Source organism: Condylura cristata, unplaced genomic scaffold (assembly GCF_000260355.1).
Source record: "Condylura cristata isolate star-nosed mole 26May11 unplaced genomic scaffold, ConCri1.0 scaffold00022, whole genome shotgun sequence".
Taxonomy (NCBI): domain Eukaryota; kingdom Metazoa; phylum Chordata; class Mammalia; order Eulipotyphla; family Talpidae; genus Condylura; species Condylura cristata.
In genome coordinates this window covers 29,867,392-29,881,537 of record NW_004567123.1, presented here as the reverse complement: position 1 = coordinate 29,881,537, position 14,146 = coordinate 29,867,392, and the positions used below count along the sequence as shown (strand labels likewise).

General features: G+C 57.8%; 1 protein-coding gene across 1 annotated transcript in view; it reads left to right on the top strand.

Moving 5' to 3' along the window:
• The first annotated feature begins 2,577 nt into the window (after positions 1-2,577).
• The window catches only part of SULF2 (sulfatase 2), a 55,646-nt gene continuing 44,077 nt past the window's right edge, over positions 2,578-14,146 (top strand). Inside the window, exon 1 of the mRNA XM_004687458.2 lies at positions 2,578-2,849. Within this exon, the coding sequence (XP_004687515.1) occupies positions 2,678-2,849 (172 nt within the window). The 5' untranslated portion in view covers positions 2,578-2,677. The remainder of the gene's footprint in view (positions 2,850-14,146) is intronic.

Here is a 14,146-nt window from a genome sequence, read left to right as displayed (position 1 = left end):
TTTGCAGGTTTCTGCGTGATTTGGGGACAGTGATGAAGCCTCGGTGGTTCGCAGCTGTGGATGGGGACGCTAGTAGAGGCTGTGGCTGAGGGGCCCGAGGGACTCCTGCTGCACTGAGTGGTGGCCCTGTGGCTGCTCTGGGAATGGGGTCCCACTCATCCCGCGGGGTGTCCCCTGCGTCCCCGAGGCGCACCGCTGTGAAGTCACTTGCTCAGGGCCACGCGAGTGGCTCCCAGGTGTGGGGCTAGCAGGTGCTTTTGCTGCATGAGGCGGGAGTTTTCGCAGATGGAAGAGGCCACAGTGGTGCGCCCAGCCGTGACGTCCAGTTCCCCGTCCGCGCACTTTCCTCCTCTCTGCACACGTCCCACAGGGACCCTGCGGTGGGGGAGGGAGAGCCCACCACAGCCACTCCTGTCCTCAGCCTCTCCTGGGAGGTGGACAGGGGCCACACATTTCGGGGGGGAGGGAGTGAGCAAACCAGGAGTGATGCAGCACCCCAGAACGAGCAATGGGGAGATCTCCCCTGGGCTGAAGGGGTAAAAAGCAGGTGAGATGCCCTCAAGTTAGGGGCAAGTCCACGCAATGGAGGGCAGCCGTGGACACAAGTAACAGGTGCCTGGAGCCTCACCCAGGGAAGCCGTGAGGAGGGAATAGCTGACTCCCGCTGCCTCCCGCCCGCGGCCTCCCAGCAGGTTGCTCCCGACAGACCTGGCCAGAACCCAGGATGCCGGCATCTGGGGCTCAGCCTTTCTGGGGCCCCAAGCAGTGGAGATGGAGCAGGGAGGGCCAGCACCCTTGCTGGGGTCTGCTTGGCCACAGCATGCCCCGAGAACTCAGGGTCCCTGCTCCTCCGTGGCTGGAGAGAGCGCTGGGAGCCTCCAGACCCAGGGTGTGGTGCAGCCTGCCCTGCCCAGCAGCCCCCATTCTGCAGAGCTCACCAGACCTTAGCCAAACCCCAACTCTTATTTATCCAAATTTGTGCCAGGCTCGGTATCAGGCGCTGGTGGAGGGAACTGGACAGTAAACAGGGTAGTCACGAGATGCAGTAGGGACGAAGAGGGGAGTAAAACCAGTTAGGAAATCAGAGTGGCCAGGCTGTCAGCACCCCCTGAGGCAGGGGGGTCGGGCAGGCCTCTCCGAGGAGGTGACCCGTGTGCCAGACTTGGCCGAGCGGGACTCGCCATCACACAGTCTTGGAAGAGATGCTGGCGGGTTTCGGGAAGAGACGTGCAAAGGCCCTGGGGCAGGAAGGGACGGGACTTGTCCCAGCCACAGAAAGACACTAGTGTGGCTGGAGCTGGTGGAGAAGACCTGGGAGAGGTGGGCAGGGCCCGGTTGGCCATGCTGGTGACCCTGTGTGTTGCCCCTGAGCCCAGGGGAACCAGGGTCTGCCCGGTGAGTGACAGGGTGAGGCTGAGGTGAAGCGAGCTTGCGCTCAGACAGCCTGGGCTAAGGGCCTTCAGTTTCTGTGCTCTGCTCCCTTCCGCCCTAGCCAGGCCCCTGGTGAGAGGTGGGAGGGTGGGCTCCCTTGACAGAGGATCCTGCTGGCTGGCCTGGGAAGAATGGGGAGGGAGGGTAGCCCCCGGCCTGCGGTGCTTTGCGCTTCCCAGGAGAGATGACACAGCAGCACAGCCCCTCTGCGCCCTGACTTCAGGGAAGGGGCTGGGGTTCCCCGTGACCACAGGGGCACGCTTACGCCTTCAAGGTCACAGGGAAGGTGACTCGACCGCCTCCAGCGAGCTTGGTTTCCTCCCAGCAGATCTGCTCTCTCGCTCTCTTTCTTGCTCATTTTAAATAAATGAGACCAAAAGTCTATATCTGGACGGACTTGAAGGCTCATTTCCCCAGGAAACAGAAAATGACCGCAGAGAGCAAAGAGCAGCGGGAGGCTTAGCCCCAGGGCCTGAGCGCCCCCCCCCCACGCCCCTGCCTCGGCCGACGCATGCCCCTTGCCTCGGAGGCCCTCAGTTTCCTCTTCTGTCATTTGTTTTAATTCTGCAGCTAAAACCTACTTGAAGACGGGCACAGCTACGGGACCCCTGACTAGAGGCCTTCACGGGCCCCCCGCTGGGCAGAGGGGCCCTCGCGGGCTCGGGTCCCCATTTTATCCACGAGGACACTGAGCGTCCTCCCTGGCTTGTCGCCGAGGAAGCGGGGCTGCTGAGTGAGGGGCTGCTGGGCGGACCCCAGGGCGAGCGGCCCACCCGAGGCGGACGCCACTGCCCCCCACGTCACACCCCCGAGCCCCAGTTGACAGAGCTGGACTCATCCGCCCACCTCTGCACCCGCACTGTGCAGACAGGAGAGGCAGCCGACGCCCCCACACCGGGCCTCCTGTCCTGACTGTGGCCCCGACACTGGCTGGTCACTTGCACTGGGTCTCGTGCCCGGGGAGAAGTCTCTGCAGCCTGTCAGCTCAGCGGTTGCAAATACTTTCCTTCTGGCTTTAGCTGAGTCCAGTTCCCCGCTTCCATCACGAACCCCTTCACGGGGCCCGAGCCACGGTGGAGGTCATCACGCGTGTCCGGGCACTGGGCGGCCTGTTCACAGCGTCGACCGGATTCTTTCCTCCTCTAGATCTGCGAGTAGAACAGGGAGAGGAAAGAGAAACCAAAGCCTGAGAAGCGACGGCAGACGCCTGTGTCCTGAGGGGAGCCGGGATCAGCTCAGAGGGAGCATGGCGCCCCCCGGCCTCCTGCTGTGCCTGCTCTCCCCTCTGCTGTTCCTGCTGCACGGGGGCTCGGCCTTCCTTCCCCACCATCGCCTGAAAGGCCGGTTCCAGCGGGACCGGAGGAACATTCGCCCCAACATCATCCTGGTGCTGACGGACGACCAGGACGTGGAGCTCGGTAAGCACCTGGCGGGGGGTGGGGTGACGGGGCTGGGGACAGCCACAGCCCCGCGGCCTCGGTCCCAATGCAGAGGGGACCTGAACGGTCGCTTCTGGCGACAGGACCCCCTGCTGCTCCTAGTGCAGAGCTGTGTCTGGGCTGCCCCTGTGTCTCAAGAAGAAGAGATTCCCAAACCAACGCGCTCTTCTCATCCGGTGTCTCTTGAACACCTGCCGAGTGCCAGGCCGTACGTTAGGGCCCAGGGCTTCCATAAGGAGTAAGACAGGCGCCTTCCCGCTTCTACGGAGTGAGGGAGACAGGCAGCGTTTGCCAGGGCTCCTGTGAGGTCAGTTCCAGGAGGGCCAGGGCTCTGGGGCAATGGCAGGACCCCTGCTGGGGGTGGAGCTTCTTTGGGGGATCAGACGGTGATTTTTGGGAGGATGCTGAACAAAAGGAGTGAGTGTGTGTGTGTGCGCGTGTGTGTGGTGTGTGTAGACTTACTGTCCAGTAGGGAACCACAAGCCACGGATGGCTGCCGAGCCCTGGAAGGTGGCTCGTCTGAGTTGAATGTGTTCTGAGTGTGAAATGCCTGACAGATTCCAAAAGCAATAAGCAAAATGGAAAGAAAGACTGTTAATGATTTGGTAGAGTGGACTCCTGCCTCTGCAATCTCAGCAGCTGCTGGTGGGCTCAGCCCCCCTGGGTGACATCCAGAGACAGGGCGCTGGCCCTCCGGGCAGTGGCCCGAGCAGCTCTCAAGGGCGAAGCTGCAGAGGGTGAGTTTGGCCACCTCGGGCCCGAGCGGCGTCCCCAGTGGCGCTCAGCTCCAGCTAGAGCAGGTGCAGGCAGGCTTAGTTCAGGGTGACCAGGGACAAGGGGCCACAGCTACCGTGCCCAGGACCTTCTGCCTCATGGCCTTGGCACCTTCCCTGGGTTCCCCTTGACCTGGTAAAGATTAAGCGCCCCCCAACTACATCCTGGGTGCCCTGTAAAAGGCCTCCTAGACTCCTCCCCGCCTCCTGGGTGCCGTGACCGGCTCTTCCTGTACTCTGGGGCCTTCCCTTGCATGAGGCTCTTCTCACCATATTTTCACTCACTCTAGGAGAGCCCACAGATGCAGCGCCCAAGAGCAAGGCCTCCAGGGACCCTCCCAGCTGCACCCCTGAGCCAGGTCGCTCTCAGTGTCAGTTCTGTTCCTCCTTGTCTCGTGTCTTCGCCCCCCTCAATTCACTGAGCTTCCGGGTTCTCTCTCTCCCCTTTAGGCCAGCGCTGCCCCATAGAAATAGGATGTGAGCATTCACGAATGCAGGTGGCCACTCGTCATTTTAGATTTTCTAGTAGCAGTATTTTTTAAAGTAAAAAGAAACCGGTGAAATTAATTTTAAAAGGCTCGAACTCATTCCACCCAAATTCTTTCCATCTCAACATGTAGTCAATATAAAAAAATCACTAACTCAGTCTTTCTTTTTCATTTTGCTTACATTTGTAGAATCGGGCATGTATGTTATACTCAGAACACAACTAAGAAGAGCCACTTTCCAGGGTGGGGCTGTGGCCTGCTTGCTAGACAGCACTGGGCTTTTGATTGCTGATTTCTCTGCTCTGTGCACTCTGGAGATCTGGGGTTAAGCCTTCAGGTTGGGGGCAGAGGATACACATAGGTAGAATCATGGAAACAGATGTGGCCAGAACCCAGGGAAGGGACATAGAAGGGCCTGGAAGGACAGGATGGAGTCAGATGTTGGAACCTCTCGTGGGCTGCGGGGAAGTGCCCGCAGCTCATCAGATGAGTGGTGGGCTGTTGGCCACTGCAAAAGGACAGCTGGAGACCATTGGGGCCAGCGTACTTAAAGGTTTATTGGGTCTTATGGCTTTCGCAGCCGGCATAAGAGGCTGGTGAAGCTATACCTGTACACCTATCCTGTCTGGATCCTGTCATAAAAATATGAATCAGCCTCTTAACTGCCAGGAAAAATTGATTTCTATAAATCCATGTCATTCCTAGTAATGATTTGTATTACTGATCACAAGTATAGATTTTTTTCTCAGGGAGCTTATCAGCACAAAAAGAATTTGCAGCTAGGAAGCAATCAGAGCTCAGAGCATTTATTGACAGTTTGACACATGTGATACCATCTCCTGGGCAGTATTTAGCAGGGGCTGTTTGATAATCACGGAGCGAGCGTCTGCAGACTGGCCGGGGGCCGTGGGTCTTGTTTCCAGCAGAATTTTGCAGCGGCGCTCACAGACAGCACCTGGCCTCAGACCCCTCCACCTTGCCCTGTGCCTTCAAGCCATTTGGGTGGTCGTTACACCTGGGAATTCCTAGTCCCCCAGGCAGGCAGCCATGTGTTCAGCAGATATTTATTAAATATCTACTTGGAGCTGGGATCAGGAGACCCGAGAGAGGACAGGTCCAGGTGGAAAGCACAGGACAGCAGAGGTGCCCAGCTGGAACGGGGGCCAGGATAGAGAGAATACAAGCGGGAGAGGAGAGTGATGAGGCCAGGGTGGCCTGGAGCCAGTGCTGCACACCGTGGTAGGTTGCAGTGGGCTCTCTGGACTGAGGTGTCGAGGTCAGAGAGACTCAGGGCCCCTCAGCAGGCCAGGGATGTGATTGGGCACATGGTGTTGGACCCTTGGGCCAGCCAGGAGCAGCAGAATGGTGAGACATTGGTTGTTGGTTCTGGGGGTTGAAGAATAGAGCCTCACGGGCAACTTTCAGATTGGGGCCCAAGCCAGGTAAGTGAGTAAATGCCACTCCTAGGCTTGTGATCCAGCTAAGCTTTGAGTCGGAACACCTGTAAGTTTGTACCTGTGGTCTTGAACAAAACCAACAGACTGTGCAAATGTCAGGAACTCTGAGCATGATGAGGACTCCGGAGAAAGGAGACAGAGGAAACTGTAGCTCACTGGAAACGCACAGATTTGGTCTCTGATTTTCTGGGCCGAGAGATGGAGACCCGCAGAAGTGAAGTGACTTGTCCAGGCCCCACCACTAGAACACAGCTGAACAAATGGGAACCCCACTCTGCTCTCACCCTGCTCTACCTCACCTCCCTTGGAATGGTTCTCAAGTTGTTTCTAGTTCAGTGCATGCATTAGTTAGTGTCCACTGTTATGGTGCCGTGGCCGGAAGGGGCTTTGCACACGCCTCTTGGCCCACATGAGTGAGTGTTTCTGAAAGAGAAATTCCAAGAAGCGGCTGTGGTGGGCCGGGGGCCCTTGCGTTCCGTGGCATCTGTCCGCTGGGCCGCAGCTCTGGGGTGCAGATCTGTGTGAGCATCACGCCTCCCGCCGAGCCAGCCCTCCAGCGAAGGACCGGCTTTAAAGGAGCCTGGGCTTCTTTCCGGAGGTGAGGGTGGGAAGGTGGTGGGGGCCGGGGGAGGGCCGATGGGCTTTTTATAAACCTCTAGACAGACCCAGATCAATAATGCATGTTCCCAAAAAGGCCAGCACATTATCTCACAGTCTGCTACAACTGGCACACAGAGGGTGGTCCTAAAAAATTTATCATCTGCTATTTTCTGCTCATCCATGCGGCAGTTCTGATGGTTCTCGGGGCTGGAGACTTCTCCACTAAGATCATTCCAGGCTTTCTTCCAGTCTCGGGGTGGAGAACAGCCGTCCATCCTAATTAAGGTCCGGTTGAGAGACTGTGTGCGGGGCACAGCCCAGAACCTGGGCTGGTCCTGTTCCCTCCTTGCAGGGGGCGGGGACCGTCCTCCTCGCCTCTCCCTGTGCGTGTTCCACACACCTCCCTGCGTTGTTGCTGCACATGTGGGGTGCCCAGGGCTGGCTCCAGGGCACGTTGGTCAGTCAATGTCCTCAGTACATTTTCAGAGGAATCGGAAAATCCCTGGGGAGCAACACGGGCTGAGGTCGTCTCGCTGGGCTGGAGAGGGGACCCACGCCTTGTTGGCTGGGCAGACCCTGCAGCCCTCTGCCCGCTGACTCGTTGAATCCAGGCAAACCTGGGCTGAGCCCTCAGGGCTCGGGCAGGCTCTGAGACCCCCAAGACGGGTCAGTCCCTGCTATAGCAAGAGAACATTGACAACACACCAGGTCCATCTGCCCCATCACTTGAGAGTTTCTTTGACCAGACTTAACTTTTGGACTCTTGAACATTGCTCTCACGGGAGGCTTTAAGTTTTGACTCTCAATGAGAAAGCACTGTTGGTGTCTTGGGTCAAAGGTCACTGTAAAATCAAGTACACTGTCAACACTCGTGCTTTTTAATTTCAGCAAGATGCTGCCTCCCACAAGGCCAAGGCCGGGGTGTCTTTGTATACAGGTGAGGGGCCGTTTTGAGAGGGCCACGGTGACCCCCAGCCCTCCTGACAACATCCTCCCAGCAGGAGAGAAGGACAGGGGAGGGCACTCTCAGGTGTGAATCGCAGCGTTTAAAGTTGGGGCCACACTTGGATGGGAACTGGAAGGCAGTGACTCTGGTGTCTGGGGGTTCAGGAGAGAGACCCCAGATCCCAGAATGGCAGGCATGGACTCCTTACGACTCATTTTCCTGAGTGCCCACACCACATACACACCAGCATAGTGGGGGACACTGAGCAGAGGAGGGATATCACGTGGCCTGTGTGTCGATAGGACCCCTCTGGCGCGTGCATGGAGAACGCAGTGGACGGCTGTAACCCGAGCAGGGCAGCCATGGAGATGGGCTGTGATGGCCCAGGCAGGAGCTGTGCCCAGCGAGGCTCCACAGCAGGGGTCCGGGCCTGAGAGAAGGATGCCTTGGCCCAGAGTGGGAGCTGATGAGATGTGCTTAGAGATCTGGTCTGGAGTGACAGACAGACATCCGGGCAGTGCCGAGGTTTTGGCATGAGCAACTCAAGGAGAGATTTTCTGTTTACAGAGATGGGGAGGCCTGTGGGCAGGAGCTCAGTCTGGACCTGGTAGGTTGCAGATGCCTGTGGAAAGCCAAGAGGAGCTGTCCATGGACACCGCTCCCAGAGCCCGGTGCAGGGGAGGGCCAAAGCGCAGAAGTGCTGGGAGCGCGGGGGGTGGCGTTGGAGACGGCTGGGCACCTGTTTGTGCTTTGCTGGATCCAGGGGCCCCCCACACGCACACACCCCAGGTTCCTAGAGGGGTCTGTGGTCCTGAAAGTCGCAGCCCGCGGCCGGAGGGCGGCCTCACAGCAGATGCGGGCTTTTGAGAGAAAGGCCTGGGAGTATGTCTGGCCATGCCCTTGTTTTCCATTCCCATCTGTGAACACAAGGAAACCACACCCTGCGCTGAGGACTGATACCCAGAAACCAGTCCAGAATTGTAGGCCTGGGCACTCTGGAGGGGCCAGGTGGCTGGGAGCCCAGGACGCGGCGCCCAGGTTCCGGACACCAGATCGGTGGTAACTTCCAGCTCAGCTTCTCTGAGATACCAACTTCTGACATTCCTACCACCGCTCACGAGAGTCAGAGAAACATGTGGATGCAGGTTATCTCAGGAAGGAGAGAGGCTCGTTGGGACCCACCCTGGTGTTCAACTTGCCAAGCACATTCCTGCAAGATTTTTCTTTTCAACTCAGCAACACTTAGGAGATTTCTTAAATTCTGAAAGCTAAGTGTATTGGGATTAGGTTTGGCTGCATGTGAAAGAAAACATAAAATAACAGTGGCTTCAACAAGATAGACTTCTGCTTCTCCCTCACATAAAAATATCTGGAAGTCGGCAGTCCGGGGTGCGTGTGGTGGCCTCACGGTCATCAGGGACACACATTCCTTCTCTGCCTTTCTGTTGGACTTGCATCTTCAAGGTCACCTCGTGGCTCAGATTGGCTGTGGGAGCTCCAGCTGTCAGAGCCACATCCCAGGCTGCAATGAAGGGCCCAACAGAAGGGCAGAACGTCTGGACCTTCTAGTCACAGCCGTGCCCTTCAAAGATGTCACATACAGTATGGACAGAACTTAGTTACTGAGCCATTTAGCTCAGAAAGAAATGTGGGGTGCCCTTAGATTTGGGTTACTCATGAAAGTTGAAGTATTTTTTGCTAATTTGTACTCAGGCTTGGGGCAGCCACCAGTGATAATGCAGCACCCAAGACTTGGTAGTAACAGTGGGGACCCCAAGCCCTGGGGGGGTTGGGGAGGGCTGGAGCGCTCGGCTGAGCACTGGGGCAGTCGATAGTGCTATTTGGGGATGAAGGATGGATACAGGGACGGTTTCAGCTCCAGAGCTGACATCAGGCTGCTTTGCAAAAATCACCCCACCAGGCCAGTAGTAGGTGACCAGCTCTGTGGTCCACCCCCAGAAGTGGGCCACCCTGGAGGCCACACCTCCTGGTAAAATCAGCCCCTGCCAAGGGAGCTGGTCAGAATGACAAGTGAGGGGGCCACTCTGGGTGACGCTCCTGAGAGAGGACGTGATGGCCATGCCAGCGTCCCGATCGGCTTGTGACCCGCACTCCCCGGGCACCTCCGCTCCACCGAGAACCCATCAGGGCTTCCTGCCAGGAGCAAGGAGCGGGGCCTTCGATTTAACTTTATTCAGTGATTCCCCCTACAGGGGGCTTGGTGCAGACCATGGGCCTGGAGGCAGCCCCCCCTCCCCAGAGCAGGCCCACCCCACTGTGGCCCATCAGGGTTAGCAAAGCCAGAAGGCTGCATTAAGATGCCAACTCCTTTGAAGAATGTGGGCCAGTGATTGCATTCTTGATGCACTGGAAAGCCACAGCTACCTGTGTGGGCAGGTTGACCTGGGAGCCCTCTGAGGGTGACTTCACAGCAAAGTCACCCTGGTCCTGGCAGAGCGCAGAGCGTCCTTGCCCAAGACCTGCACTGGAACATTCTAGGCTTTATAATCTCCTCCCCAGATAAAAGGCAGAACTGGGAAGGCAACACACAGGACCTTCGCAGCACAGCTAGCTTTGGTTTGCTCTCTCCTCTCCCCACACCTCCAAAGTATGTCACATGACGCGCATGGAACAGTCTTACTTTAAAATAGTTGGATGACCCAAAGCAAGGGTAGCCCTTTACTCCCCACTCACCACTCTAACTGCGTACCCCAGAAGAACCCCCATGTACAGTTTGTTCACCCCTGAGACATGTCTCTTCACTTACTCATGCGGAGAGCATAAAGAACAAGGCGAGGATGGCCCCTTCTCAGCTCAGCCAGAGAAAGCCTTGCTGAGGAGGCAGCACTCCAGCGAGGGAGCAAAGTCTGGGCTGAGAGCACAGCGGCACGTGCAAAGGTCCTGAGGCAGGAGTGCACCTGGTGTGTTCAAGGGGCGGTGAAGAGGTCAAGGTGGCCAGCGCAGAGGGAGAGCAGGGGACAGAGTTACAGGCTGGGGTGGGGGTGGGGGGGGAGAATGAGCATGCAGGTCCCATCAGCCCTTGTGAGCCAAAGGGAGAGCTTCTATTCTGAGCAAGGTGGCTAGTCTATGTGAAGGTCTAAGCAAAAGAATGTGGTGGTGTGACTTAGTGTGTTTTTTTTTAAAGATTTATTTATTCATACAGAACTGGGGTACAGGTCAGAGATGCGGAGGGTGAGAGGATTCACCAGAGACAGAGCAGGGAGCAGAACAGGCAGATCCACGAAGCACACTGTGAGGGGAGCAGCGGGCGGGTCAGGAGAGGTCTGCCATGCCCTGTGGTCACCTCCGGGGCAGGCGGGGATCGAACTCATGCGGAAGTGGTTTAAGCTTCTTAGTGCAGTGCTTTAACCCACTGCGCCACCAGGGAGGGCCGTGACTTAGTGTTTTAAAAGGAACCGTTGGGCCAGCGAGCAGAGACAGCGCGTAGGGGACACGTGGAAACCGGTGGGTAGTTCAGGAGTCTGCTGCCTAGTCCAGGCGGGAGACAGGGCAGTGAGACAGGTTTCAGTCAAGACCTCTGCTTTCCAGCTTTATTTTTCCCTCATGTCCCACCGACGACCCACCGTACGTTTCCCAGAGAGGGCCTGGTGTCAGACTCAGTCATGTAGCTGTAAGTTTAAGGAAACAAACTTCAGAGGGCCTCATCCCCGGTGAGCCATCAAAGCCATGCCTCACGCTTCCCAAGTAAGGCCCACAGGAGTTCATCATGGGCTCACAGCGTGCATCTGCTCCAGCTGACAAAGGCCCCAGAGGTAGACAGTGGACAGAACCAGCTAAGCCCAGGAAAGGCAGAATTTGAGTCAGGTTTTGAATCTGTAAGTCCCCAGCCCACCTGCCGAGTGACCACCCCCATGACCCAGACTTTTAGAAAGAGCACATTAATTCAGCATTTCCCAAAGGGCTTCTCCCCCGACACTGGTAACGTACAAGGTCATGTCCTGTGACGCACCCACGCATGTGGATTTTACTAGTAAACTTACTGTGATGTGCATCCAAAGAAGTTACCATTTGCATGGCACATCCAGAATTTCATGTAGGTACTTGGATTAAGTTTCACTTCAAAAGTCACTTTAAAGGAAAACAGGAGCACAGGTAGGCACCGGGAGTCACCAGGCAGGTGGCAGGTCAGAGGGCCGGGGGGAGCGCCGAGCTCCTGGCGGCCAGCGGAAGGCACCGCGAGGTAGGACAGCCTGGTCTGGGGAGAAAGCAGGGCTGTGTCGTCTGCGCTTGTGTTGGACAAAACAAGTTTGGGTTGGCCGCCCTGCACCGGCTCGGGCTCCGTTTAAAATTTGGAAAACTGGCCTTTTTCTTTCTGTGCAGGCACAGCTTCGAGGCTCTTCCCTCCCCTCGAGCTGTCCATCTGCAGCAGGGCAGGGCCGGGTGGGGAAATTAGATCATATGTTTTTGTATTCCAGATGTGGGTTTATGGAGCCGGGTCTCTATGGCAGTTTCCATAAAGCAGGTCACTGCCCCCGAGGAGAAGCCTGCCGTGAGGGCGGTGCGCACAGCTGCCTCTGCCTTTTCGGGGCCTGGTGCCGCTCACTCTGCTGGCGGGCTGGCAGGGCCGCCGTCAGCTGGCTCACGAGGGCAGGGGGAGGGCACTGGGCCGGCGAGCCCAGGGGTCACCAGCCACTCCTTGCCTGTGACGTGAGTAGGAAAGAGAGGGAGACCCCGGTGTGGAATCCTCTAAAAACCACAAACTGTCTGCACAGGCAGCTTGCTTTTTGACAACGCAGCATTCGGGACTGCTGATTGCAGGTGAATGACGCACCGGGTGGTCACCATCCCACTTTCCAGAATGTCTGACAGGCCAGGTGGAGGCCAGCTTTTCCTTTCCTAGGTCTCTGGAGCCCCAGGCCAGCTGACCTCTCGTTACCAGCCCTTTTGTCCTTCTCCTAGTTTGTGAAGAGCGAGCGAAGGGTTGAATCTGCTTGCAGCGCCCTGAATTCGTTCATTCCAGAAATATTTATTGAGCACCTGCTATGCGCAGGGCACGGGTCCAGGCATCAGAACAGTGAGGCACAGCCAGGAGCCCCGCCCTCCTGGGACTGGCATCTAGGCCCACAGGGGGACAGCGGTGAGATAAGCAGGTAAATATGTAAAAGCCGATGGCGCCTTTGATAAGATGCAGAGTTGAAAATGTAAGACAAAAAAAAGGAGCGTGAGATATCTGGGGTGGGGCCATAGCAACTGGAAAGGTGAAGGGCCCAGTTTGGGCGGAGCAGGGAACAGCATCCCAGGTAGGAGGAACAGCATGGACAAAGGCTCAGAGGTGGACGAGCCTGGCAGATCCGAGGACAGACAGAGGCCCCTTGGCCGCAGAGACTGGTCTTGGAGGGGGTGTGGGTGACCACAGGGACTCTGGCTACTCCTTGTGGGAGCCTTGGAGGGTGCCAGGGAGCTGCTTGGGGTGTGCGGACCTCAGGGCGCTTAGGGTTAGCAGGTCCCATCCTGGGGAGGCAGGATGGCTGCAGCCAGCAGCCAGCCCTCACCGTCCAGTCCTCACGGTGTCTGTGGCCATCGGCCCCACTGGCGGCTTGTTCAGAAACCAACTGCAGTGGTTTACTTTTTCAAAGAGCTTAATTCCACTCCCCTGAATGAACGAGGTGAGGAGCAGCCACCGTACGTAGAAGGAATAAGCTGTGCACTGCGATGTGAACCAGCCGTGCTGCCGCCTCGCCCTCCGGGGTGCCGCGCTCTCCTGTTGGCACAGGAGGGGTGGCTGTGCAGGTCGGGCAGCACCAAGCCAGGACGCTCCCCCCAGTGTAGCCGGAGGAGTGAGCAGGGGCCACCTCCCTGCACCGGTGTCACTGCCTCTGCTCAGGACAGCCAGGGCCACACACTGGCCAGGCCAGTTCGGAGCCTCCCTGCAGCCCATCGGCCACCTGCACAGAGACACTGCCCTCCCCAGGTGGGTGGCCGCTCCCTCCCGCCTGGCGGAAGCTGTTTTGCAGACACGAGTCCAGCTCCCGCCTCTTCGTCAGCACACCTGGGCTGGACTCCTCACACCCCACTTCCCGGGCTGCTCGGCCTGCACCACCATGCAACCCCCAGTATTCACGTCGCTCTCCTGCAAAAGGAGCCGCAGGGCGGGTGAATAAGAGGCGGCGGCGGCCAGAGCCTGCTGCCGGCCCCTGCGGCGGTCACTGCTGTCTGTTAAAGGCATCGTGATTACTGCTGACGCCTGGCACTGCCCACAACCTCAAGGAACCTCGGGCGATCTCCACCGCTAGGGGATAGGAGGGGTGGAAGGAGACGAAGGCCCAGGCCTTCAGGGAGCAGGCAGGCCCGGGGCTGGGGGCCATCGGTGTGAGAGCCATTTAGCGCTGTTTAAGTCAGGCTTGCACCAGTCCACACAGAACATGCAGGCACATCTGTGGGTGCAAACGAGTGAGGGCTTCTGAGTTACAGGGACAGCCAGAGGGTACGGTAAAAACACTTGGCTATTTTTCAAGTGCCCACGATGCATCAGGCGTGGTACTAGGCTTGTGAACAGAGCCGTAGACAAAGTCGGTCCGAATCCCTGGGAATGGGGCAGCGCTGGGTGAGCTAGAAGTGACGTTAGTGTCCAGGCAGTTCTGGGGACAAGTGTGGCAGGGAAAGGGGGGATGCGGCTGCTGGGAGGAGGGGCTGGGGGCCGCTCTGAGGTAGTGGACATTCTACCAGTAGCCGGAAGGACACCAAGGAGGCAGAATCCCAGGCTGAGCACAGGGCTGAGACGACCCATGAGGTGGGAGGTCAGGGAATGACCTAGATGTTTCCATTTGTGGGAAAACTTCTAGGCGGAAGACGCTGCTCTGGGGCCGGGCCCGCATTTTGCAGGTTCCCGCCAGTTAGTGCCGGCTGGCTGTCGGGCCTTGAAAAGCCCACCCCTGTCTCACCTGGCCTGTCACTACCCGCCAGCTACCGCCAGGACCTTGGCTGCATGTGGCTGTGATGACAGATGTCTGTGCAGGTCTGAGGCCTGACAGTTTGTATTTTTTTTTTTTTT